We start from the raw sequence: 27,414 nt of genomic DNA, 5'->3' as shown, positions 1-27,414 counted from the left end.
CACTTTGAAGCACTGACTGAGCTTCACTCTCAAAATATTTAGATAAAATTAAACATTGCTCGTAGAGGAATTTTAGGAAACATTTTAATAATTACACTATAAACCATCAACTATTTTATTTATTTATTTTATGACCATGGGTGTTTTGCCTGCCTGCATACATGTCTGTGAGGATGTGGAACTGGAGTTACAGACAGCTGTGAGCTATCATGTGGGTGCTGGGAATTGAACCTGGGCCCTCTGGAAGAACAGCCAGTGCTATTAAGCACTGAACCATCCCTCCAGCCCCTCTAGGAACTATTTTAAGACAACTGTGTGCTACCTTCATGAGCTGCCCCAGGTTCCAGGGTCTCAAATCTGTCCTCTTCCTCAGTCAGTGTGAGGACGTCCTCAGCCTCTGGCTGTGGCTCTCCTGCGGCTCCATCTGCTTCCAGCTGTGGGGCTTCAACAAGGAGAGACAGTGAGCAAGGGGGAACAGCAAGAGCCCACAATGGCAGTCAACCTAGACAGGCCGTCTGCAGCGGCCCACGAGCCTCGGCCATTGGCCCCTCGCAGGCCATTTCCTCACTCTGGTCAGTTTCATCTGGAGAGTCACTTCTCGTTACAATGGGAACTCACACAGACAGTCACCTCGTCCTGTTGCTCACTCCACATACTAAGCAGGAAGGACCATGAGCGGCCAACGGAGATGCTCCTAAGTACTCGATGAATTAACATATGAATGTATAATTATTAATACATACATCTCTTTCGTGATCCCGGAGTCAGGAGAAAGGTCACACCAAGACCTTTCATTGAGAACTGCCAAATTCCATGTAGCAACTATAACTGACGACGTGCATGTTTTAAATGCGGAGAGCAGCTGCCTGCTAATTCTTATCGCTGCCCCCCAGACACACCTCACATTGCGCATCTAAATGGACCCAGGCTTAGCTTTTCTCTTTAGAGACAGAAAGCAATGTGCTGACTGCTGAGTGAACAAGCTACATGATTCCACGCCACTATAGTTTGGACTGTGAGCCTGCCCTCAGGTGACCCGACAGTAACTTGCAGGGCTCCCAGCAGACTACTTTTTAGAAACCATAATCCATTTGAATAACCTGAGTGAGCTGGACTAGGCTGGTTGGGAGTCTGGAGTCTCTCAGGCTCTGGATTTCGGCTCATTACACCAGTTGTCTGAGTGGAGATAAATTATCTACTCCATGCCTGAGATTCTCTTCCACAAAACTGGAACAATAATTCTCTATTAAGAGTACTGGTAAGTGGATGAAAAGACCTAGGGATATGCCTGGCCCATCATCAGTCTCTAGTGTGGTCATGACCATTACAATTACTGTAGACAAGGTTCTCTCTACTGCTATTGAATTACCCCCACGACCACAAGAAACACATTTTAGCTATTCTGCATAGTGTGGCATGATGAAGCTCAGTTTCATTGAATCATATACACCTATTTCTGTAGATACTTCTATAGAAGGTAACCCTTATCTGCAGTTTTGCTGTCTGAAGTTTCATTCATCTGGGGCCAACCACAAGGAAACCTTAAAATCCAGGAATAAACAGTTCATTCATTTTTAAATATGTTCAATTCCTAGTAATGGAATCCCTCTTCATCCCTCTCCATCCATGTAACTGTCCATGGAAAAAGCCTCTATAAGGGTATAAACCGGAAGCAAGAAGGTGCAGCAGGGAGCTCGGACCTAGGATTCTTTCCTTTTCGGGTGACCTGTTCATCACACACACCTTAGCCACTGTGCCGTTACAAACAGCGGCTGCACCTTCCCACTCCCCACTTCCCAGTCTGCATCCCCATCCTTGTAGAACTGACTTTCCCAAGCCATCTTGACTTCATAGCTTGTTTCTGTGCCGCAGAGACATGCTCCTGCCTATTCTGGATTCAGACTGTAGGCAGAACAGACTATACTCTGACACACCTTCCAGCAGTTTCAATTCCTCTTCAAAATAAGTGTCTTTTTCTACCCTCACTCTACCCATGCATCTCATGTGCCAGCCATTCTGACTATGTTCACATTCTTGCTGTCCCGGCCAGGCGAAGCGCCTTCTGCTCTAAGATGAAATGCATTCTTTCCAGCAAGCTTCTAAACAGTCCATGAATCATCACGGCAGTTCTCAGTTTATTGCACTGAATCCAATGCTTAGATTTCATCTTCCTTGTGCCTATGCTACGTGGCAGGGAGAGTTAGAGCCTGTGTGTGTCGTGGGAAGAAACACATTCAAGTGACAGAGCCTGCACACAATTATAAGGGACAATCCTTCCTACATTCCCAGTAGCCATCAGCAATGCCCAGTCAAAATGTGAGGTACTGTTTTCATGAGATAGGCTTCCCTCGGTTTTACTAAGACAACAGGATACCAGGGTATAACATCTTGCCCCTTCACAAGCCCTCACAAGTTACATTATGGGATCCTGCTATCTGTCTGCTTTAATCAGGAGGTGTTTCTAGGAGTATCCCTATGCAACCCTGGCATGCTGATTTCTGGATTATCATACTATATTCTCTATGCAGATGCTACCGCAAGAAACCTAGTCCATGCTCTAGGAGGACACTCCCCAGTCTCTTTGGCAGCATGACCTGTAAAACTGTCTCTCATGTTTTGATTGGGTAAACCAGTCAAACATCAAGAAAACTGTGAGGATGAACCGTCACTCCAGTGGTTCAGCTGAGAAGCCCCTGAAGGTAGAGGACCACTGTTTCAGAGGGTGGAGCACCTCTCCTCGGGACAGAGGATGGCTCCTGAGGGTGGAGGACCACTGTTTCAGAGAGTGGAGCGGAGCACCTCTCCTCGGGACAGAGGATGGCTCCTGAGGGTGGGGGACCACTGTTTCAGGGGGGCATCTCTCCTCGGGACAGAGGATGGCTCCTGAGGGTGGAGGACCACTGTTTCAGAGAGTAGAGCACCTCTCCTCGGGACAGAGGATGGCTCCTGAGGGTGGGGGACCACTGTTTCAGGGGGGCATCTCTCCTCGGGACAGAGGATGGCTCCTGAGGGTGGAGGACCACTGTTTCAGAGAGTGGAGCACCTCTCCTCAGGACAGAGGATGGCTCCTGAGGGTGGAGGACCACGCCAAGCAAGCAGCCAGAGCTCACTGGCCGAGTTGCCCACTCCACTCCGACTCTCCCATTTATTCTTGATAGAACACTGGCCTTGAACTATTTACGTTCATTTATTCATATGGCTTTAAAACTAAATATGCTCATAAAATTCCTTCACAGTGAGGTGGGATTTTATAAAGTATGTCCAGTGCTTTCCCCCCAAGAAATAATAGCTGACCTATAATTACTCGGAATGTAGTTATAGGAACTCAACTATTTTCATAACTTGTGTGAAACAGAATTGAATTCATACCATATTCTGTGTGTTCTTGTTCCTGGAGAAGGGACTGAATTTGTTCTTTTACTTCATCTTCAACATTTTGGACTTCTAAAATAGTTATAAAACATAACACAATAATATAAATGTCAAGTATTAGTGGAAAATGTGAAGACTTAAATATGGCATTTGCACATATATTAAGACGAGTACACTTGACTAAGAGGCTGTGTAATTTTCCATATCCATATGCTGCCTCCTCCCCTACATCAGCAAACATAACAGATACTTACAATTAGCCTTATTTGTTCAGCAGACGTAAATACTGAGAGACATTCAAAGAGACATTTAACGAAAACTAATTCAAGTATAGACTTTTTTCTTTAAAAAGCAGTCTAAGAGAATGCTTTTAGTTTCCAATTAATAAATCTTCCATTCATGTCAACAGAAAGCAAGGATGAAGCTTTCATAAAGAGGGGACTGGAAGAGACCAAATTCCACCCAGACTAAACAATGTGACCAATGCCTGCTCTCCTGACCGTCAGGAGGAAGGGCACCCTTGGTGGAATGAGGATCGGAGTGAGTAGGATTGGCTGATCCACCAATCTGAAGCTTGCGTGATAACGACCACCCTGTCAGCTCCAGAAAAGTGCATCTGAAAGACAGACCCCAGGCTCAGATAATTATGACTTACAAAAGTGGAGTTACTGATGACATTCCGGCAACACCATAGTGCTTATCAGCCTACAACCCAGATAAACCCCAGCGTTACACAGCAAATAAACTGTGGGCACCACGACACTGTCACGGGTTTGCTGACATAATCTAGACTTCCTCCCAATATCATGGGTGCTGCGTGTGAAATAACGCCAGTGGCTGGAGTTACAGTGAAGCTCAAATCTTCAGTGACAGGCAGAATAAACTCGGGCAGCAGGAAAGTTTAACACATGCTAGGCTCATTGCTTAATAAAACATGCTAAAGCATACAGCTGTTTTATTTGTTTGGTCATCCATATAGATCTCCTGACATAATTATAATATAGACAAGTTCCTAGTCTTTACTCTCACTGTCTCCCAGTGTTTGTGACAGTCTCCTATTGGGGCCCATTCCAACAGTGCTGAAAAATCATCCAATGGACGAAGAGTTTCTAGGCATGGCATGGGGTGTGCTCGTTACTGACATCCTAGACAGGAAACCTGAAGTGTCACGAACGGAGAACTACAAGTGTGGGCCCTACCAGACCTTTCCAGACTCGTGTGTTACCAGCCCTGGTTCTGAACTCAGTGAATGCTCCCTGGCATCTCATTTCTGACTTTACATGTCTTCGTCTCCTCCCATGGCGATGGTGCAGAGGTCTACCCGGACCACAATGGGTGAAAGAATGAACAGCAAATAAATGAAAAGGGTAAGTGGGTGTAGTGAGCTCTTTCCAAAGTGTCGTTGCTATAGTGAAGAGAGGAGCCAGTGGTAGATGGGAGTTAGGAGGGCATTTTACTGAGAGATAAGTATCTGTAGTTGCCAAACAGATAGAAGGAGCCAGAGAAGGGAAGAAGAACTAAAGGCTCAGCAAGGGAAAGGCTGAGAGAGCAGAGTGCAATCTGAACACAGTGCCATGGAGCTGCAGAGAATGAGGCTAGCAACAAACCAGGGGGTCGGGTAACCTGCAATCATTTGTAAAGAATCAGACCAACAACAAAAAGAATGGGAAACACATGGCACATCTCAGATCCAGTACCAGACTCGCTTAGAAACTAGACTTCTTCAAATTACAAATCTGTTTAGCAAAAGTAAAATATTAAGTGTTAAATTCAAATATTTAAATTAAAAATGTTGACAAAACCCAGTATGGATTCTGGAGCCATATTCCAATTACATAGGTGTGAGATGGAGATAATAAATTCTCCTAGGGCTCTGAAATGAACAAATAACAAAACTTAGAGTAATATATGTTCCTTGAAGAAATGAAGCAAAGAAAATCATAAAGCATTCATCAGCACAGTTTGGGCCATAAATTGTTTTCAATAAACATGTCATATCTAGAGCTCCCAATAGGGGGCACAATGAAACCAATTTTCTTATGTATTGCTAGAAAGACAAGTACTGAACCATGCCCCAAGCAGAAAACCATGGTAGTAGATTAAAATTTTATGCAGCAATTTATCAAAATACCTCAACGTTTCCAAACTATGAGTTAAAGTCCCTTTATGGAAATACTATGACCTGCTCTAAGATGCCACGGCGACAGAAAGAGCATGTCAAGGTCTAAGGAAGCCTTCCACGTAGACCAGGTCCTCATGAATCCCTGCTGAATTCATTCATGTGGCAGTCATCCATGTACCAGGCTGTGTAGAGTTCGTGTTCGTTTTTACTTTGAATGTAATGTGGTAAAAGACACACTTGGCTGCTGTTGTTTCTAACTGCATGGTCTTCAGTGATGCACAACCGTTTATGCCTTGGAATCTTGGTTACAAAAATTAAAACACTCCTGCAGGCGTTTCCACAACTAAATTGATTGCTGTGGCTTAAGAAAAGAAGAATTTGTAGCTCACTTTATTAACAATGCTAACAGCTGGGTGAGACGTGATGGCTTAGGTGTAAAGATACCCACAGGCCAGGCGTGCCCTAGAGTCTCCAGGACACTTACCTGCACCCTCAGCAGCCTGCTTCTCCAGTTCAGCCGGTAGCTCAGCCTCCTCTGGTGGGGACGTCCTCTCTGAAGCAGATCTTTCTTGAAGTCCTGCATTTTTTATTCATAGTGTTAACTGCCGCTTCTTTATAAATCATTTTTACATATTAAATCAGGAAAAATAATTTTCAAATAGTTGACTAGTGGTGCTAGGAATTCACTTTCCAGTACTGTGTTTCAAACAGAAGAAAGTTCTCCCTTTCACCGCACAAGGGTCTCCCGTGTGTCTAAGACTCTTTTAAGGGCACTCATGAATATTTACAACATATAGCCACATCTAACCTTGACAACAGCGTTCAGTGTGGCTCCAAGCCCCTCTCCTGGCTGAGAGGAGGAGGACTGCCTAAGGGAAAGTTCAGATCTCAGCAGGAAGCATCAAGACACTCAGGAATCTGAGTCAGGCATTCCAGACTTGAATTGCCCTGCAATGTCTGATTCTTCTGGGAATACTACAGGTTAAATAAACCACATGTAACTCACTATCTACAATTTTCTCAAAGGACCACCTATAAGCAATGGTTTTTTGTTTTGTTGTGTTTTGTTTTCTGAAGCTAAAACATATCACAAAAAATCCCTTGTTTAAAAAATAAAGAAAATAAGTCAGGGGAGAGAGTTAATATGAAACTGATTTTAAAGTCACATAAATACTAAGATAGTGCTTTGATGCTTTGCGCGTGGAACATTAGATAAAACCTCACTTAAGTATAGTGTGTAGGAAACAAAAGCGTGACCAAGAGTCCAATTCTGCTTACTGGACCCTGAGTTTCTCTGCTCTCACTGAGGAGGAAGGAGTGTGCCGTCTGGGAAGATGTGTGCACGGTGGTCCTCAGTGCAAGGTCAGGGCACGCTCTGCACTCTGGGAACCCTAAGCACCGCAGGACAGCTAATGTCCACGGTTCCCTTATCTCAACTCCATGCATTTTACTTTTTTACTCTTTGCCCGCTCTCCTATTCTTTCCATCAGATACCACTTCTGAAACCTTACAGAGACATTGCAAAGGCGGCCTCCAAGACTGGCTGTCTTCTACTACCCCATTTTTAACACGCTGTGCACACAACACCACCACACAGGGCTGTGTTCTACATGTCAGTGTGATCTAACTAGAAATATAAAATAGATTTCAAGATTTCAAATTAGTTCACTTCCCGAGACTGTGGATAGGGATGGACACCTTACAACCCCTCACATCTACTTAAACACAGGGTGGAGACGACTCTACTTTCTCATTTAAATACCCCTTCCCCCACCTCTCACCTGGCAGTGGACTGGGAACCATCAATGAAGAAATTGTACTAAATCAATAGGGAAAAACTCATGGGGTTTGTCATTGCACCCCGTACTTCCGCCAACAGCTGGCCACAGCAATTGCTCCTGAAAGGCCTGCTGAAGGGCTAGGGCATGCAGGGGGTCCACTCCACTAGCTCAGTGCTGCAGGGGCTCACTGCAGGGCAAGAGCTCTATATACCTGGTGGGCACCGTGATGTGGGGGGAGAAATGGGGATGGCATCCATCTTGTTGTTATTACTGTTTACCAGAGATCCCTCTGCTAGTGCCCATTTCTGTAGTAGAGGTAGTCTCCCTGGGGTGGGAACGGTGTGGGTCAGGTGTCCTGGGATAGTTCTATTCTCAGAAGTGTCTTGGAGTTATAAAAGGTGACAACCTCACCCTTCACTAACATACACTCAGTGAGTTTTCAAACTGGCCTCCATTTGTGCAGAGAGCAATGATATAGTCCCCGTCAAAGGGCAGATTCAACTGCCTGAAAGCCCAATCTTACCTAACTTGAAAAAGTCCATTTCATTGGGAAAATTAATAAATGTTTGAATAAGTGTTTGAAAGCGACCAGTATACGTTTTCAGACACAATACACAAAAGAGCCTTCCTTCTGTAACTCAATAGGAGCCATTTGTCTTTACAATCCAAAGGGTAAAATATGGAAAACAGAACAAGAGACAGGGAAAGGACCCAGGAGGAGAAAATGCTGCACAGCTTCATTACTACCCAAATGACACCCGCTGTAGCCGCAAACGTCAGTCAAATGACACCCGCTGTAGCCGCTCACGTCAGTCAAATGACACCCCACTGTAGCTGGTCACGTCAGTCAAATGACACCCGCTGTAGCCGCTCACGTCAGTCAAATGACACCCGCTGTAGCCGCTCACGTCAGTCAAATGACACCCGCTGTAGCCGCTCACGTCAGTCAAATGACACCCGCTGTAGCCGCTCACGTCAGTCAAATGACACCCGCTGTAGCCGGTCACGTCAGTCAAATGACATCCGCTGTAGCCGCTCACATCAGTCAAATGACACCCGCTGTAGCCGCTCACGTCAGTCAAATGACACCCGCTGTAGCCGCTCACGTCAGTATGATGACACCCGCTGTAGCCGCTCACGTCAGTCAAATGACACCCGCTGTAGCCGCTCACATCAGTCAAATGACACCCGCTGTAGCCGCTCACGTCAGTCAAATGACACCCGCTGTAGCCGCTCACGTCAGTCAAATGACACCCCACTGTAGCCGGTCACGTCAGTCAAATGACACCCCACTGTAGCCGGTCACGTCAGTCAAATGACATCCGCTGTAGCCGCTCACATCAGTCAAATGACATCCCACTGTAGCCGCTCACGTCAGTCAAATGACATCCCACTGTAGCTGGTCACATCAGTCAAATGACATCCTACTGTAGCAGGTCAGGGCTATGTCCAGATGTGGGGCTAGCACAAATAGGCTATAAACCCTGAAGTAGTGAAAGATTATATTTACACATCTCCTTCATGGGGCCCCTATAAACTTTAACAAGCCACAGAGAAACACTGGCCCTGTACACTGTGGACTCAATCTTCTGCTTCCCAAACCCAGAAACATAAAGAACACATGACCAACTCTGAGTCAAAGGAAAGGATTCTTGTTTGCTTCTTTCTTTTTGTTAGAGCTGGGTTCTTTACTGCAAAGTACAAATGACAAAGGGTTAGGCTTGAATCTGCAATGAGCATTTAAAGCTACGGTCTGGAAAGTCATGTGTTCATGTAACAGTCTGGAATGTCATGTGTTCATGTGCCTGCAGTTTAGTCCCTGTGACTGCATACAACAAACTACAGTTCACACAGGCTCGAGAAAGATACACCTCTAACAAGTAGAGCAGAAGCTGGCTTGCTCTCAGCCCCACCTTAGCCTCCGACAGCAACCCAGCTCCCAGCCTGCTGTGCGGTGGGGTCTGGGGGGGATGCTCCTGGCGATGGTGCACTTGCTGCACTCTTACCTTCGCTGTCTAGGTTGATGTTGCCAGGCTACAACAATGGTGGACAGGACGGAGAAAGAAACTTTCCTTACAGCACCCTGACTGTTGTTCTGTAGACTCATTAGACTACTTAGGAAACCTTATAATTTATATTTATTAATAACTTTCTCATTTTACTAAAAATGCAAGAAGCCATCAAAAGTAAATGAAGCCAGCATTTAAACCATTCATAGAACCCTTGACTACTGGACACAACCTTCCTGGGTCCATTATCAATCTGCTTTACCTAATTCACTGCTACCTAACCATACTTGATCAGAAAGAAGACAAAATAATACACTTATCTCCATAAATATGTAATAGCTCCAAGCTTACCAAACGGCATACATAAATTCATTAAACAAATACCCATCAGTTGTTAATGTACAGAACTCTCCATAGCAACTGAATTGTGTGCAGTGAGAGCCCTCCAGGAGAACATGTGCAGTGAGAGCCCTCCAGGAGAACGTGTGCAGTGAGAGCCCTCCAGGAGAACGTGTGCAGTGAGAGCCCTCCAGGAGAACATGTGCAGTGAGAGCCCTCCAGGAGAACGTGTGCAGTAAAAGCCCTCCAGGAGAACGTGTGCAGTGAGAGCCTCCAGGAGAACGTGTGCAATGAGATCCTCCAGGAGAATGTGTGCAGTGAGAGTCCCCCCCCCCCAGGAGAACGTGTGCAGTGAGAACCCTCCAGGAGAACGTGTGCAGTGAGAGCCCCTTAGGAGAACATGTGCAGTGAGAGCCCTCCAGGAGAACGTGTGCAGTGAGAGCCTCCAGGAGAACGTGTGCAGTGAGAACCCTCTAGGAGAATGTGTGCAGTGAGAACCCTCCAGGAGAACCTGTGCAGTAAGAACCCTCTAGGAGAAAAAAAAAAAAAGAACCCTCTAGGAGAATGTGTGCAGTGAGAGCCTCCAGGAGAACGTGTGCAGTGAGAACCCCTCAGGAGAACGTGTGCAGTGAGAGCCCTCCAGGAGAACATGTGCAGTGAGATCCTCCAGGAGAACGTGTGCAGTGAGATCCTCCAGGAGAACGTGTGCAGTGAGATCCTCCAGGAGAACCTGTACAGTGTGACCTCTCCCCCAGAAGGAACAAGTGGAAACATAGAAAACAGAAACTGCTGAGGTTACGAGGTGAGCAGATATGATGGAGGAAATGTGGGCCCAAGGGCAATGTCAGAGGAAGGACTCAGCAACTGGACCTCAGTGGACTTCTCAAGGCCAGAAGGACAGGGCCAAGAACTACACTGCAATCATCAGGCAATGGAAGAGCAAGCTTAGAAGCTTGAGTCAATGGGACAGGGAAGGAAGGCAGGGTTAAACATAGCAAATGCACACAGTTAGAATAGTAATTAAACTCACGTCACCATTCCCCCACTCAAATCCTGTGGCCTCGTTGCGGTTACAGCACGTAGGCAGAGTTGAGCATCCTCAGGTCCCACATGGGTGGCGTTCATCAGTATTTTCTCCTGCCCCCTTGAGCTCAGGAGAAAATATGGATCCAGCTGAACACTTTATGAAGATGTGTGCATTACAAAGAACTGAAAGTGTGGTGCTTGACTCACAGACGGTGGATAGACGTAGGAACCGGAGACATTGTCCCATGCCTCTCACTTTAGCCCCCCGCTGAGATTTCAGGGGTCCAGCATCACCAGCGTTCTACAGAAAAGGAACCAGAGGGGCCAAGAGCATGGGCTGCTCACACACATGATCTCACACCTGCTCTGACAGTGTCACTACCAACTAGTGAGGAAAATGACCACTGCCAACATGTATACTGTGGTGAATTAATCCACACCATCCATTTCGAGACTGTTTCCAAAGGGGCACAGCAGAGGATGAAACAGATGAGTGGAGACCCACCCAGCATCTGGAAAATGACTACAGTCAACTTAACAAAGTCCTACCTGTCTATTGCCTTTCACTCATTCAGTGGAAACACCTGAAGGGGATTTTGGCTGAGGTTAAAAGCCTATGAGGAAAGCAGATTCTAGCATAGCAGGTTCTCTGTGAACTTGCAGAATTCACGGAGTTCTGCAGAGTTAGCACCAATTCCTCTCTGATGAGACATGGAAAACAGTCAGCCGCAGGGTGGGACCAAGGAAACCCATTAGAGGTGAAGTTAACCCTAGTGAAATTCACAGAGAACAGTCAGCAAGCGACGTGCTGGCGAAGGAGCCAATGCTGCTGTGCGTAGAAAGAATGTCATCTGAGCATTAGACGAGAGGGGAAAAAAAAATCTGAGAAAAACTGACAGGCTTGAAAGCTGTTTTATAAAGCAATCTTTAAGGATAACTTCACCAAATGTAACTGACCTCCAAGGTTAACATAAAGTTAATGCAATAATGTCCTTTTTCAAAAATTTACAGCATTACCTCAGAAAATGTACAATGTTATGGATGTGACAAAAACATCGATAGTTGGTTTTGATTTTTCAAGCATTTCCCCAAAACTCATCCGGTTGCCAGCTATGTGGAATCATAGATTATTTTTAGCTGGCTTTTTTCTAGGGCAGCCTTGGGAGTTTAATTATCCTCAGCTAACAATAGGATAAAAAGCAACTACCAGGAGAATAAGCAAATAAATCTGAGAGTGGAACAGAACTGAGAGCCGCACTCACCACCAAGGCTTAGCTTGAGTTTTGGCTCAGCCACACTTTTTAACTGAGCTCTGGGTGCTAATATATTGGACCGATGGGAACGGCAAGGAAACTCAGTACAGCTGTTTGTATCCTCAAAAGAAATGAGACTGGCAGAGGAAAGAAAGGGAGAATAAATCAAATTCCAACTCACAAACATTCCCCCCAAAGTAAAAGTGTTTAGTAGGTTTCCGTATTTCTGCTGGGTGCTGCTATAAGCCACTTGTCCTGTGACCTCTGACAGCTGTGTGTGCCTTCAGTTCCTGAGTGCTGCTGTTCAAAGGAAGAAGTATTTCTAATTCCAGATCTACAACAGCCCACGGCACCACCCTCACCCCCACAAGTACAAGCGATGCTCATCTGCTTTTATTGATCATGATCCTAAAACCCCCTCATTGCCTGGAACTAGCATTTCCATTCTTTATACCCCCCTTGCCACTGAACTCCAAAACCTAGGTAAAATTAATAAAACTTCTCCATTGAATGCTTTGCCCTTCTCCAGCAAGGAGTGGGGGCAATCACTTGTAGCAAAAACATCATTAAATTTCTTGCAGGTAATTCTTTAATTAAATCATTTATCTCAACAAAAAGATCTAGCATCAGGATATAGTTTGAAGACACGGTAACCGTAATGCATGGGTAACCCGGCTTCTTATTTCTCTTGTTCAAGCAAGTTCTCACGTGTCACAGAAGTTCCTTCGTGAGGGGAATATGTTAAAAAGCTTTCTGCTAATCATTCATGCTCCCACCTCAAATTCCTGCACGAAAAAATGTTTAGCAGAGTCTACTAAGACGTCTGTTCCTACAGAACCCTCCAGAAAACTAAGACAACGTCTCTCAGGCCTGGTGAAGTTTCCTTGTGTGCCGTATGCTCGTATCTTACACGGAATAAAATGGGGCAAATCAGCAGGGCCAAGATTTTGGAAATCGAGGTAGGAAGAATCTCTTATCACAGATCTAAACTGGGGAATCCATCAGTCTGAAGCGACAGTCAATAGAGCCATGGACTTCCTGGGTTTGTGTGTACGTGGTTTGGTATTTGATGAAAGCAAAATAAGAAACAACAAAGACACAAGATCCTTACTGCCAACACCGAGAATCAAGTCATCACATTTTGTAATTTCTTTGGGCCTTTGTGTTTGGCCCAAGAATATAACAGAGATCCTGGTGTGCATCTGGAATATAACAGAGATCCCAGAGTGCATCTAGAATATAACAGAGATCCTGGTGTGCATCTAGAATATAACAGAGATCCCAGAGTGCATCTAGAATATAACAGAGATCCTGGTGTGCATCTAGAATATAACAGAGATCCCGGAGTGTGTCTAGAATATAACAGAGATCCCACTGTGCATCTAGAATATAACAGAGATCCTGGTGTGCGTCTAGGTTTACTCTGCTGTGCTCACCTGTGTGAGCTGGGATCTCTCAGTTTAATGTCCAGGTGTTTATAAGTAGCAAAAGTTGTTGAATTTTAAGAAAAAAAGAGAAATGTTTGTTCAGCAAACATTTACATTTAGTCATATCTGGTTTTAGTACCTTTAATGTAAGCCCCCCCAAATAAGTCTGTATCTTAGTTCTTCATGAAAAAATAAATTATTTTAAAATTAAACTCTTCCTGAGAGCATTTTTATTCTATTATCAAGCTATTTGCATTTTGGCCTACTATTATTATTCTTTGTTGGTGATAGGGTCTTAACATAGCCTAGGCTGGTCTCCCTACGTAGCCAAGGATGATCTCAAACTCCTGTTCCTCCTGCATCCATCTCCCTAGTGTTGAGATTGCAGGCAGGAGGCACTATGCCTGGCTCAGAATTTTTAATCTACAGATAGATTTGAGTATCATGCACAAAGCAGCACTTACCATGTAGACATGCTTCTCTCATTAAGATTTCCTTTATTAATTGTTTATGTTGGGCTAAACTCTGATCACAAATTGTGGTTCTTCATAGACTCTGAATCATTGAAAGGCTTCTGATTCACTGTGGTGCTTGTATGGAATGAATATATATATATATATATATATATATATATATATATATATACACACTCATGTGTGTATCATGATTATTTACCATTTCCAGAGTCTATGAAGCTCACATAACAAATGCATCGGGAAATGTTCTCCTTGATAAAACTCTCTCTTCTTTTTTTTTTTTAATTTAAACATGTTGGTGCTTTGCCTACCTTTATATCTGTGTGAGGCTGTCAGATCTCCGGGAACTGGAGCTACAGACAATTGTGAGCTGCCATGTGAGTGCTGGAAATTGAACCCTGGTCCTCTGATAGGGCAGCCAGTGCTCTTAACCGCTGAGACATCTCTCCAGCCCCTAGTCTTTAATTCTGGACAACACACAGGACTCAGAAAGGAGTATCTGGTATGGAGGTGAACAAGGTTTTCTCGTTTAGTTTTGTTTCATGTAATGGAAGGAAGGGGTAAAACAGGAAGATAGGGGTGATGGGAGGGCAACTGAGGACATCTAAGGTGACGGGAAGTTAAGAGACAAAGTATAAGGCTGGGAGAACTGAGCCTTGACAGAAAAAGGAAGAAATAGAGGGAAAGGGAACTGGGAAGGAGCCTAAAGGGGAATAAGCGAGGGGGAGGGCCTCCAGGGACAGTAAGCCTGGGCTGCCTTGGGAGAGCTGGGAGTGGAGAGAGCCTAAGACAGGCAGGAAGGGAGCAGAGCCCCTGCCTAGCAGAAATACTGCTCAGATCTCCAGATTCTTTCTTACTGACCCCAATGGGAGTACTTAATGTATTAATAAAACCATTACAATTCACATTATACACATATTTAATCTGAATACATAGTCAATAGGCCAATAAAAATAGAAGTTATTACATTTTATAACACTTGCAAAGTTTCATTTTTTAACTTAGAAGCATGACAAAGTATATTTGTTTCACAGAATTTACTGATTGAGCACCAATAAAAACGTTCAGTGGCTAATACGTATCATCCTCCCCAGCCAGAGCAATTTCAGAAATTTTCTGCCCTTTAGCAGCAAAGTAGAGTCAAGAACATCACTGTTGTTGGAAGTCACCCTCTGTACGGTGGTGACAAATGTGACTCGCTGTTGGGTGGTAAAGGATGTCACCTGCTGTTGGGTGGTGAAGGATGTCACCTGCTGTTGGGTGGTGAAGGATGTCACCTGCTGTTGTGTGGTGAAGGATGTCACCCGCTGTTGGGTGGTGAAGGATGTCACCTGCTGTTGGGTAATGAAGGGTGTCACCCGCTGTTGGGTAATGAAGGATGTCACCGACTGTTGGGTGGTGAAGGATGTCACCGACTTTTGGGTGGTGAAGGGTGTCACCCACTATTGGGTGGTGAAGGATATCACCTGCTGTTGGGTGGTGAAGGGTGTCACCCGCTGTTGGGTGGTGAAGGATATCACCTGCTGTTGGGTGGTGAAGGGTGTCACCCACTATTGGGTGGTGACAGCAGTTCTTCCTCTTTCAGTTCTTTCTCTTCTGGTTACTTTCCTTTGGTACATGAGAAGACCCGGAAGAGTTTCTTCCCTTCTTGTCACCTTTGTCTCTGGAAGCCACTTTACTAGGAACAGCCTTCGTCTCTGCTCCTTTTTTCAGGCTTTCCCTGGACTTAGCACCCCTGTCTGGGCTGGCTTTCTCCGCTTCTCTGTCTCTCTTACCTCTAGGAGATGCTTTCCGGGACGTGTCTGAGTCGGCCTTCTTTCCCTTCTTGTCCTCCTCCTTCTTCTTCCCACTGGTTCTCTCTCCACTCTTGCTAGGCACAGCCTTCTCTCTCTCCTTCTTAAGGTCCTCTTTGCTGAGTTCTTTAGCTTTCAGGTTTTCCAATCAAAGGAAAAAATGTTTACTGGTGACACCTCTTAAATCCTAGATGGGCATCTTAGAGATTAAGTACCATCTTGTCCCTCCCTCTCTACACTGGAGTGCTCTCGTTCAGAAGTTAGTCTAATGGGTCAAATGTCCTCCATAAAGGTATGTAGAGCTCTATAAAATATTAGCTGTGAAAGAAATTCTGAGAATATCTCATCTTATTTTTCCAGCTTAAAAATATGGTTTGGCTTGTGTTAACACAGGCTGTCATGTAACATTGACAAAGTGAACCCAGCCAGAAGGGCAGCTAAGAGTTAACTTCTCACTATGCTGCCATAAGGAAAGGAACAAAGGTGCTATGAAAACAAACTTTAACTTGTTTTATACAAGGATAATTAAAATTTTCACCTTGAATAAAGTGTCATATTCTTAACAGTTATGTTTATTGGCCTTGAGGGGAAAAAAGGTGCAAAAATTAGTTAAATATCATTTAAATCTTGGCAGCAAAAAAAAAATCCACCTATATAAATTTTAAAATTTGTTATCCGTAACATTTATAATGGCAAACTGATTTTTTTATATTTACAGCTAACTTCATGTGATCAGCATTCCTTTCTTTAAGTACATTTCCCTGTTAATATATGGAAAGCCACACAGGCCAATGCACGTGTCCTCTAGGCATTTAGGGAGAACAAGTGAAATTAACTAGAAAGTGCAGGTGCTTCCAAGTCTCACATAAAATGACTTTTCAAAGTTTAACTGAGCAGTTAGCAAAAGCCTCACATTCCTGCTCTCATCAGAAAATTATAAAAAGGTTCTTGTTATATAATGCAACAAGTAAGAAGTTACAAATATAACGATAGATCTAAATAATAAAACGTGAAAGACCGTTTGCCCTAACCAAATTTGTCTAAGATTCATATCACACAAAAGCCGTACAAGGTGTACTTTGGATGTGTAGTGTTCAGAAAAGATATTACCTCTCTAGACAGTCTGTGGAGTTCCAATTAAACAAAAATTTACTGAACTCCTGTAAAACTACAGATTGAAGCATACATCTCACTTCATAAAACAATAGAAGATGGAAAAGCAAAATATTGAAATGCTTGCATTGCACACTGCTTTCTGGCCTTATTCTGTACTGTATTTTTGTTATATTCAATCTTTAATGCTTAAATTGTCTTTACAGATCAGGAGGTAAGATTGCAACTTATTGGCAATTTAGTTCAACATCGCTTCCATGAGAATAAAATGATATAAATTATTTTCTTCCTGGAAAACATCTTGTTGGGATACATGTTAAAAACTAAACTTTTCTCATCCTAAAACTGAAAATGCAAATTTAAAATTCTCATAGCAAAGGCCTTACATATCAATGACTTAAACACAAAAATAATTTACACATATGTCAAGCCCTTGAACACAAAAACTGTCCAAAGATGTTTAAAGAAAATCATGCATGTCTTCCATGCCCTCTTCCTAAAGAACATCAATGCTTACATGTAAAGATCTCCAGGCAGAAACAATGCAATGTTAGTCCGCATATAATAGTACACGGGTATAACGATTTTAATGCATTAGAATATCAAACACAGCAAGTTCGACACCAACAATTCAGCGCTCTCGGTTATAAACCTAACTTAGTGTTAGATCACACTAGCTTTTATTATGTTTTAGGACAGCATCCTCACAGCCTTCAGAGAAATTAAATCAATCGCTGATGGATTCGTCATTGTACAGTAATTTTAAAATCTCAGACCATGAAAGGTTTTAGGCAGCAAGCTAAGATGTGCATATATAAATTTAATAGACGCATTCCAACAAACAGAGTCAGCTATGTTGATAAACTCTTCATCTACAGGCCATTGGGAAGATCTGATAACATGAAAAGGAAATTAATTAAAATTACAGGCTAGCTAGAGAAAGCAAAAGTCTTCAATTCAGTCTTCAAAATGTTATTTATAACTCAGAGTGCCCAAACCGAAAAGCAACATTATTAACCGTGTCTGCATTTCCATGAGAAGCGTCATGCACCATCAAGCATGAACTTGATTTACTAGAGGCTGCTTAAGAAAAATAGAAAATAATACCTTTAGCTTTAGTTTTCCGCTTGGCTAAACCACCAGGTCCTTCTGTTGGTATTTACAAGATAAGGAGAGGTTATGAAGACAAAATGCTGAAGAAACTTGAATTCAGGGCCTATAAATTAATTTAAACTGATGTTTTTATGAAATGAATTACTTAACCTTACCACTCCAAAGGCAGTAAAACAACCTTCAGTCACAGACAGAGTCTTAAGAGGAAAGCTAACTGACCTCTGGACCAGTTAGCATTGGAACTGCAAAGATCAAGTCTCTCTGGTTCTGCACTGCCAAGTCTCTCTGCAGGCAGGAGACTTCTCAAGCCACAGAAGATCTGTGTGAAGCACTGGGGTCCCCCTTTGCCTACGGCATCACCACTGCTATCCACAACAGCTATTCTGGTAGAAGTTTGAACAAGCATTGCTTTTCTTTATCTTTGAAAATTGAATGTTTTAGAGTTACATAGGCAAAGGTGAGTCAGATGAACTTGTTACTCTAAAAACGCTGCAACTGCTTTCTACTCTCGCTCTGGGAAAATCAAAGTTCTGATTATGGTTTCTTTCTAACCAACACCAACACTATATGCCTTCAGCACAGCCTTTTCCAGTAGGATGTGCTCCCATGTCAGTGGCTTTTCCTTCTATTTCCCACTCACATAAATATTATTTCTATGCACATGTTGGCAAGCTTCAAGCATTCTAAGCTGCCAGTCCATTTCTTGGGTGTATCAGGTAGGAGACACAGTTCTGACCATGGAAGGAGGTGGGGTTTACAAATGGTTACCTAACAGCTAACTCTGGAAAGTATCAAATAGAAGCCTCTAAACCATGAGGTTTACCCATTCTAAAAACTTCAGTACTCATTCTGTTTCCCCAAACTGCAACCAGAACTCTACTTCTGGAATGAGGTGTTCTTATCTTGGCTTTGTTGTTCATATCCCTCCATTCTTAACATCCCCCCCCCACCCGCCTTTCTACTTATAGTCAATTGATTCCATCAAACAAGAATAGTCCATCTGAGATTGGTCACTCCACTTGTTGCAGCTGAAATGTTACGCTCATCATTCTTGAGAGGGAAAGTCTGAAAATATCATGGCATTGGCTTCATTCAAAAGAAAAAAAAAGGGAGAGAAGGGAGGGAAGGGGGAGGGAGGGAAGGATGTGGGGGAGGGGGAGCTAACTGCTCTCTGAGTGTCACTCCCAGGTGACCTAAGTAACAGCATCAGAGAACAGATAATCTCCAAAGGCAGAACTTGATTCTTTTAAAGACGATCACTAACAGTGTAGCATTGTAACAAATATGGCCAGCGAGCATTGCCTAACAAGTTTAGTTAATTCAGAATAAAGTAATAAACCTACTTCTGAAACACCAACTTATACACACACGAGCACTTTCTAATATAGCATCCATGGTCTAGTACTGTGTGCGCCCTCTTCCGGTGCAGCACTGTTTCCATGGCAGCACAGACTCCCGCTAAAATGTGAGGGAGGGGCAATCAGACAATCTGCTCCCCATACCCACTCACTGGAGCCCAGATGAGATACACAGATGAAATGCCAGAGTTCCATCTTCATCACCAACAATCCAGAATGCTGGATTAGCATCAGGGCAGAAAAAGCACTGCACTTCAAACTATAGATTTGGTGAAAGACCTCAAGGTGAAAGAAACCGTCCAAACGCAACAACATACATTGCCAAACAATTTTTTCTGAGCTACACCACACACACACACACACACACACACACACACACACACACACACACTTTGAAGGTTTTTTTTGTTTTAATGAAAAGATGATGCGGGAGAATTGTCTGTATTCTGTCAATCATATTTTAATAAAACGCTGATTGGCCAGGCAAGCAGTATAGGCGGGAAAACCAGACAGGAAGTAGAGGTGATGCAATGAGAACAGGAGAATTCTGGGAAGCAGGGAGGTTCCTCTGCCACTCCTGCGCAGACCACCGAAGAGGCAGCATATAACTTGCCCAGCTGAGAAAGGTATGGAGCCATGTGCTAACGTAGATAAGGATAATGGGGTAACATAAGTTACAAGGACTAATAAGGAGCCTGACCTAATGGGCCAATCAGTTTATAATATTATGGAGTCTTGTGTATAATTTTCTTTGGGACTTGCCGGTTGTGGGGTACCGGGTGGGATGGAAACCCCAGCAAGCCAGCCCTCATGTTACAAAAAGATTAGGACAACTATCATACTTGATTTCTAGATGAAATGTTGGTTCCTGTCACCTGAGTCTCTTTAGGCTGATTTTCCCAGAAGGGACAATGGCACTGAGAAAGAAAGGCGACACCTAGACCAAGCTTGTCCAGGGGGATCTTCCCTAAGGAGTCAGGAAAAGTGATGCAACAGGCAGTTCTTGAGATTAGAAGGAGATAAGGGGCATTGTAAAGCGTTTGTCTAAACCTGTGTGCTCTGAAGATGGAGGTGTAAGCACGAACCGCTTTGACAGAAAATGGTTGAGCTACTGGGGGAAGAATGGTGGGAAGATGGCTGGGGTAGACTAAGGAAACTCAGGTTTGGAACCAGCATACTATGGAACATCTGAAGGAGAAGAAGCAATGCTTGGAAGACATTCAAAATCAGGAAGAAATACTAAAGACAGGGTCAGTGGAGCCAAAGCCAGGGTCCAGCAGAAGAAAAAAAAAATTTACAAAGGAGCACAGCGACCATGGGAGAGGGGAAGTTAGGATGAGGCTTACAGCTCTACTAAAGGAGATGGAGGTGAGCAACAAACCCTAGGCCAGCAGAGTTCCAGGACAGCGGCTTGTGTTGCCTCAGGCTTCTGTGGAAGCACTTCGTGAAAAAAGCACACCTTCACTTTCTCCTTTTCTCTCTTTCCTACCAAGGTAGTGCCCCCAGGGACAGAGAGCTCTGTTAAACAATAAGAGACTCACAACAAGACCATTTACTACAGTGTAAATGGTTTCCCAGCACTGCTGAGAAAACTCTATCAGAGCAGAAAAGAAAACCTCTTGCTACTAGTAAACCACCTGGAAGTAAGTTATGGCCATCTAGATGGGCACATTCAGAGAACGGAAAAACAACAACAAAAATTGTCCACATCCGGGGGCTGGAGAGATGGCTCAGTGGTTAAGAGCGCTGCTTGCTCTTCTAGAGGTCCTGAGTTCAATTCCCAGCAACCACATAATGGCTCACTACCATCCGTAATGAGGTCTGGTGCCCTCTTCTGACCTGCAGGCATACACGCAGAATACTAAGAATACTGTATACATAATAAACAAATAAATCTTAAAAAAAAAAATTGTCCACATTCCCCCTCCACCTCCCCCACTCATCAACAGTCTTTGTCCTCCATTGCTTACGACTGTTGATAACACCTTTAATGACTGGGAATTCTTGAACAAAAGTTTGAAAAAATAAAATATCTTAGAGTCTTCACTTAGAGAGAACGGTCTAATTTGCCCTCTTTTGGCAACTGCCACAGAGGCATCACTACAAGGACATTTTCAAAATGTAATGTCCACTACGACATTCAAACGTGGGAACGATGAGGTCAGCAGTTGGATCCCTGGATTCAGCACATGCAGAAAACAGGACATTAGAAGATTGGCTCCTATTAAGACATCCAAGGAGTCCTTTCCGGCTACAGATACCTGTCCTTCCTCCTTAGGTTACTGGATCACTCCCATTGTCCCTGAAGGGGTCTCTAGGGGTCTCAGTTTCTCACCTTCCACCTTCCAAGACACTGGAACACTAGAGCCACTCCCAACTCGGACTACACAGAAGCAGTGTTTTAAGGTGTGATCCAATGGGTCAGTCGATATGGCTGCCCCACTTGGTGAAATGCATGCAGAGACTCTGCATCCACTTCCTTCTTAAGAAGGACACTACTGAGGAAATCTCCACTGAGGAAAGCTGTAAACTCCACAGTTGGGTAAGACAGTGAAAGAGGCGAGTGAAGACACAGAGCTAAATGGCTGACGGGGAATGAAAGCAGACTCAAGCACACTAGTGAGAGAGGAAGAGGGCCGCCCGAGAACCTGTGGAACACCGCTGATCCACTGAGTAAATTTCAAAACGCCACTTCTCTTGAGGAGAGAAGGTACCAAATGGGGGTAGTGAAAGAAAAACTTCCATTAGTTCTTGCTTTTGGAAAAGAACCTTCAGTGTTTTTAGTATACAATAGAGCACCTGAGGCTCCTCCATGCTAGGCACGGGAATGACATCAGCAAGTGATTAACGCTACTAATGGATGTCATTGGTGAACTCGGCAATGAAGCATCAAATAGAGCCCAAGACACCCACCTGAGAGGCTCAAGTAGCCCTCAATCTAGCGAGGGTGCGACAGGTTTACCTCAGCAAAATTCAGAAAAATATGCCGTGCTGGTCCTATCAAACAATGTATGAAGACAGTCACCGAATTCCTTGTTTAGGGCGGCAATTTACATCATCATTAAAGGAGGTTCCACAGCCCACACCATAGACAGCTTGTTTTACATTTTACAGAGCCAGCACTGTCTTAAGAAAGGGCTGCGAATACCAACCCCCAGGAGACACTGCCCAGCAATGAGACAAGCAGCAGGGATGTGCCTGTATCTGCTCTCTCGGTTCTCCAATATTAAGAGAGCTGAGGAAACACTAGGAGACACACAAGCCAACCAGGGTTCGAGCACAGAGAAGGCTTTTCTTACATGTCGGGAAAGGGGCAATGTGGAGAGAGACTCAAGTGGGACCAGCCAGCACTCCATCCTGTGCCACACGGGATCCACGTAGGCAGCACACGGGCAGTCACGCTTCCGCTTCCGAGTTAGTAAGGTCAGCGCCTGAGAAACGCCCGCGCAGGAGCTATGCCCGCGCAGGAGCTATGCCCGCGCAGGAGCTATGCCCGCGCAGGAGCTATGCCCGCGCAGGAGCTATGCCCGCGCAGGAGCTATGCCCGCGCAGGAGCTATGCCCGCGCAGGAGCTATGCCCGCGCAGGAGCTTCACTCATTCCAGGGAGAAAACAGTGCCAAAAGAAGCCAAAAAAAAAAAAAAAAAAAAAAATGGCACAGAATCTCCAGCTCCCCCCACCCGCTCCCTGCTATAACTGAACTGGAGACCAGCGCTTTCTCCACAGGAGAAGTGGCCAAGCAGCTAAGCAGGAAGGACAGCCCCTTTGGGGAGCCAATGCTACACTGACCGCACAGTACAAGCCACTGTTTTGGTGATCAGAACTGAAAAGGCAGAGTTAATACAGCAATTTACATCTCTGTCACTGTACAAACGCTCAAACATGCAGAATGCAAAGTTGCCTTTCGAAGTCAGCCGGTAAGCTTGAGAAGACATAAACTAAGAAAGCTATCTTCATGAAACATAATTACAAAATTAAACCTTAGAAACCCCACAACTTAGATACATGTAATCAATAACACTTGAGAAGTTGAGTTTGCTTTAGACCACACTTTTGCCAATAACTTTATTCTTTATCATACACACACATACACACGAAAGCCTTAGATACAAGTTGAAGGAAGTCACAGAAGCAAGGGGTTCATTGGCCGCCTGTATTTACCGCCACGGAAGGCTTCTCAAACGGACTGAGTAGAGGTGGGTATTAAATTGTCAGGGCATAACCATGTCACACGCTTGTTTTCCAATTGGAAAAATGGGCATAATTAATTTCTGTACATAGACTGTGCATTAGTATCATGAGAATGCAAAACTCGATGAGAAATTAATTACATACATTTTTAACACAGAAACTGAATTATTTACTTCCGGCCGAAATACCATCTATAGTTAGTCACGACACAGGAGCAAAATTGCTTTGAAAACCATTTCTTGACCATCTAAATCAGTGACTTTTATTAAGTGTAGGATTTAAGACTGCAAATTTTAAACTAAGAACCTTTGATTATTTTACCGTGCTCACATTCAAAGTGGATTAAGACACGGGCTTGAGGAAGACTAAGATAACCGAGGAAGATTGTTAAAGAACACTCATTTCCCTACTTGGCTGAGGGCTTAGTTGAAGCACTTGTATGCTTGAGTATCAAACGCTTCGGACCAAGGCCACACTAACACAGTAAAATGTTCTGCTTGAACACAAGAGTGAGAAAACCTAGTCTTAACCATTTAAGCTTTGAGAAATCCTGGTCCACAAGGGGCACATGTCACCACATATAAAAGTAGATACGGTTGGAGAGAGTCAATCCCTGGGTCCTGATTTCAGGATCTGTGCTGTAGCCAGCATTTCATAACCATGAAAGAACACTGTCACATTATCCCCAGAGGGAATGAAAAGTAAATATAGAAAAACAAAGAATATTTGAAAACAATACCTAAACTGTCTAAAACACCAGTGTATTCTAACTCAAAATGCAGGAGGAGCCAAAGCAGAGCAAACTTTTAGAGACCCTCAAAGGGGATTAAACATCCTGACAGTCCTTCAAAGAGCAGCAAGGACAAATCTCTCAGGGGCCATGTTACGCCAGGTGTGAGGGAAGTCACGGGGAAAACTAATGCAATCTTTTACAGCAATGGATTCATATGCAGCTAATAACTGCTTCTGTATTAATGAAGCAACACTTTTTACAAACCAAGTCAAATCTATCGCTACATTCCTAATAAAAAAAAATCTCTTAAAAATGAATGACCACTTTAATAAATGTAGTTTATGGATTTAAGCATTATATTATACCTAACCCTGAAATCAACAGCTAATAAGTTTACGAAAGAAAAAATGACTAATTCAGGACAGATAGTTTTAATATGTACATTATGCAAGATGCTCATTCATACTTTCCCTCTTTTATAATATGCTTACGTAAAAATATTGCAAATTACCTTCTCTAGATGTATATTTAAAAATGAAATCTACAAGAAACTCTTGATTTAAGAAATAGACACATTGAGACCTGTTAGTATCTAAATCCAGAATCTTCACTAGCCTTAGGCAAAAACATGGGGTTATTTTCAAATGATATCAAAAGCACCATTAATACAGAACTTTAATAAGTTTGTAGGAACTTTTATCACAAGTCAATTAACCTGAACAAATTACAGATTAAAAGATACCAGCTTCTTAGAAAGCCATCACTACACAGCAGGCCAGTTAAAGATCAACAGGAAGCGTGGAATGTATTAGTCATGCCAGGAAGAGCTTTAGAATCACTCCCTTTAGAGTTGTCATTGAGTGTTAGAAAGACAAAGCGTCAAGGGTTAAATACAACACAATTTCCAGGTGAGGTTAGTGAATACATAAGTTGAAACAAAATGATACAGAAACCAATTACACAACCAAGAACAACGTTTCCAGTGCACTTCGTGAACAGTCTGGGGTGAGGAACGCCACTTCCTTTCTAGGCGTGGAGGGAGCCAAGCGAGGGACTAGCTAAGTGGCTGCACTGGGCAGGAGCACATGGTTGACATGTATCACAAAGTCACAACTGCCCCGCCGCACGTTGAGCCCTGCATAAGCGAAGAGGGAGGAGGGGGCTGCTCCACTTTACAACCCGGGGACTCGTGTCCCTGAACCAAAGTTACTGGTTATGCAAATCCAAAATGACACAGGTCTTTCCCTGAACCCCTTCGCTCTGCGACGTACCATCAACACCATCTGCCGCCTTGCTCTCCTCCTCTTCTTCTTCTTCGTCTAGCATCTCAAAGGGAGTCATTACATCATAGAGAAAGGAGAGGAAACCATAAAACCAATCTGAACTCTCCTCGGCTAAAATATTAAGGACTTCCTCAAGAGAATCAATATTTTCATTACTGCCATCTTTGGTCAGGCCTACATAAGAATAAAGGGAGAAGGAAAGAGAAAACAGGGAGAGCAGTTAGGTGGAAAAAAAGCTGAGCTTAGGCAGAGCGATCTTAAAAGGGAGGTGCATTGCGGTCACAGATCTACAGAAAGGTAACATAGAAAATAAAGAAATCAATTGAGAAGCATGTCTCCAAACCAAGTCTCCACCCACCCACCAACCCATGCTCCTCCCAGCTCCTCGGCAGTTTGGCCTCTTTCCCACCAGAATCTTGGGCGGGAAAACTGGCAACATGTGCCACCAAACTCTGCAGACAGTGTCAGGAAGAATGAACAGAAGTGACATCGGAGAACAATCCTCCAAATTGCTCAGCAATGATCGTCCGTCTTGGAGTAAACTGGGGATGCTCGGGGCAAGCAAGCCACCAGGATTACGGTCCACAGCGTCTCAGCTGGGCACCCAGACACTCAAGTGTGGAATTTATGTCGAACACCTAAATTGGTGAGTGGTGTAACACTCCTCCAGCTGAGCCAAAGGCTCTGTAAATTTGCTCAGTAGTTAGAACCAGCTGCTGATAATCCTCGCCTCCTGCCTATGCCAGCTGAGCAGAGACGTCCCTAACTCCTCTTCCCCTCGGCCTTGAGAGCAAAGACTCTTGATGTCTGCAGTTTTCTAAGCCCTGCAGGGCCCCCTGAGTCGAAGAAATCCAGATGTAAATCCTCGTGGTTTTCTCCAGTGGGGAAATGACTGGGGGAAGACCCTGGAGATATCAAATCCGTGCACAGCACACTGAACAACCCAGCAGTTTGAGGAAGAAAAGCAGATGGCAGATACAACAGGAAGAGTATGAAACTCAGGACCTGGGAGCCTGTCCCTCTGTAGCCAAAGACTGCTCGGCCAGGCTTTACAACAGCTTCTCCGTATAGCACAACTACCACCTGGACGGGCACACAAGAGACAGCAGAATGCTGGCTAGCTGCCGTCAGGAAGAGCCCAGTGAACGTCTCTGCACTGCCAGCAGAACTGGATCCTGGAAGTCTCCATGTTAGCGTGTGTGCGAGGGGGCGTGGGAGGGGGGCTAACACAGTTGCAGTTGGTATTTATTGATTCTTTGACAAACTCCAGGCACTTTTCGTTGAGCTTAAGCCTCCTAATGCTATGAGCAAAGATCTGCATTTCCACCAAGAACTGTGAGAATGAATCTTCTCCCCAACTTAAATCCCACCACTGTATATTAAGAGAACCTTGGTTTTCTTTGCTCTTCCCATGTACTCTAAGTGTTTCACATTACTGCATCTCTGTGCTTCTGTATGGCAAGTGGAACCGAGTAACAAATATTTGGACAGTGACCCAAACAGCCTGGAGTTATGTATGTGTGTGTGTGTGTGTGTGTGTGTGTGTGCATGCACACACTTCTCTGGGCATACATGTGGTGGTCAGAAGCTGATGTCAAGCATCTTCTTCATGCCCCAGTACTGAGCCCAGGAGGCCTTGAGGTTCACCGTGATTTCACATTGGAAGTGGGAGTCCAGACAGGTTCAGACTGACTCACCACAGGGTCTCCCACTAAACAAGGAGACCACCAATCTGGCTAGAGGAGCCAGACAGTCCCGAGGGATTTTCCTGTCTCCGTATCCTGATGAGAAATGCGCTTCTGCACCTGAAGGATCCACACTCAGGCCCTCAGGTTTGTGTATGAGGTTTTCCGACCAACTCATCAACTACAGCTCTGCCTCTGTACTGGCATCTTAGAACAGGAATACTGGTCTGGAGAGAAATGCGATTCTGAGCATGTAATTCCTCAGAACCTAAGGGTCACACCACTCTACACACACACACACGGTGAGTGTGCATTTCATGCTAGATGAGTTCCATTAGCAC

At 44.1% G+C, this 27,414-nt stretch overlaps 1 protein-coding gene across 12 annotated transcripts in view; it reads right to left on the bottom strand.

The window, feature by feature from the left end:
* Nucleotides 1-27,414, bottom strand: part of Asph (aspartate beta-hydroxylase) — a 181,710-nt gene that overhangs the window by 112,333 nt on the left and 41,963 nt on the right. For 3 of the 12 annotated variants that reach the window (XM_087897073.1, XM_087897070.1, XM_087897071.1), the window contains 3 exons: nucleotides 5,979-6,071; nucleotides 3,370-3,444; nucleotides 323-442 (listed from right to left, as the gene is read on the bottom strand). In XM_087897073.1, coding sequence (XP_087753199.1) covers nucleotides 323-442; nucleotides 3,370-3,444; nucleotides 5,979-6,071 — 288 coding nt within the window. Of the gene's footprint in view, nucleotides 1-322; nucleotides 443-3,369; nucleotides 3,445-5,978; nucleotides 6,072-15,580; nucleotides 15,731-17,818; nucleotides 17,861-23,215; nucleotides 25,563-27,414 lie in introns of those variants that run through there. The other 9 variants (XM_087897068.1, XM_087897067.1, XM_087897066.1 and 6 more) reach the window with 5 other exon arrangements.

Source organism: Myodes glareolus, chromosome 16 (assembly GCF_982192425.1).
Source record: "Myodes glareolus chromosome 16, mMyoGla1.1, whole genome shotgun sequence".
NCBI classification, from domain to species: domain Eukaryota; kingdom Metazoa; phylum Chordata; class Mammalia; order Rodentia; family Cricetidae; genus Myodes; species Myodes glareolus.
This window is presented reverse-complemented; position numbering and strand designations above follow the sequence as displayed.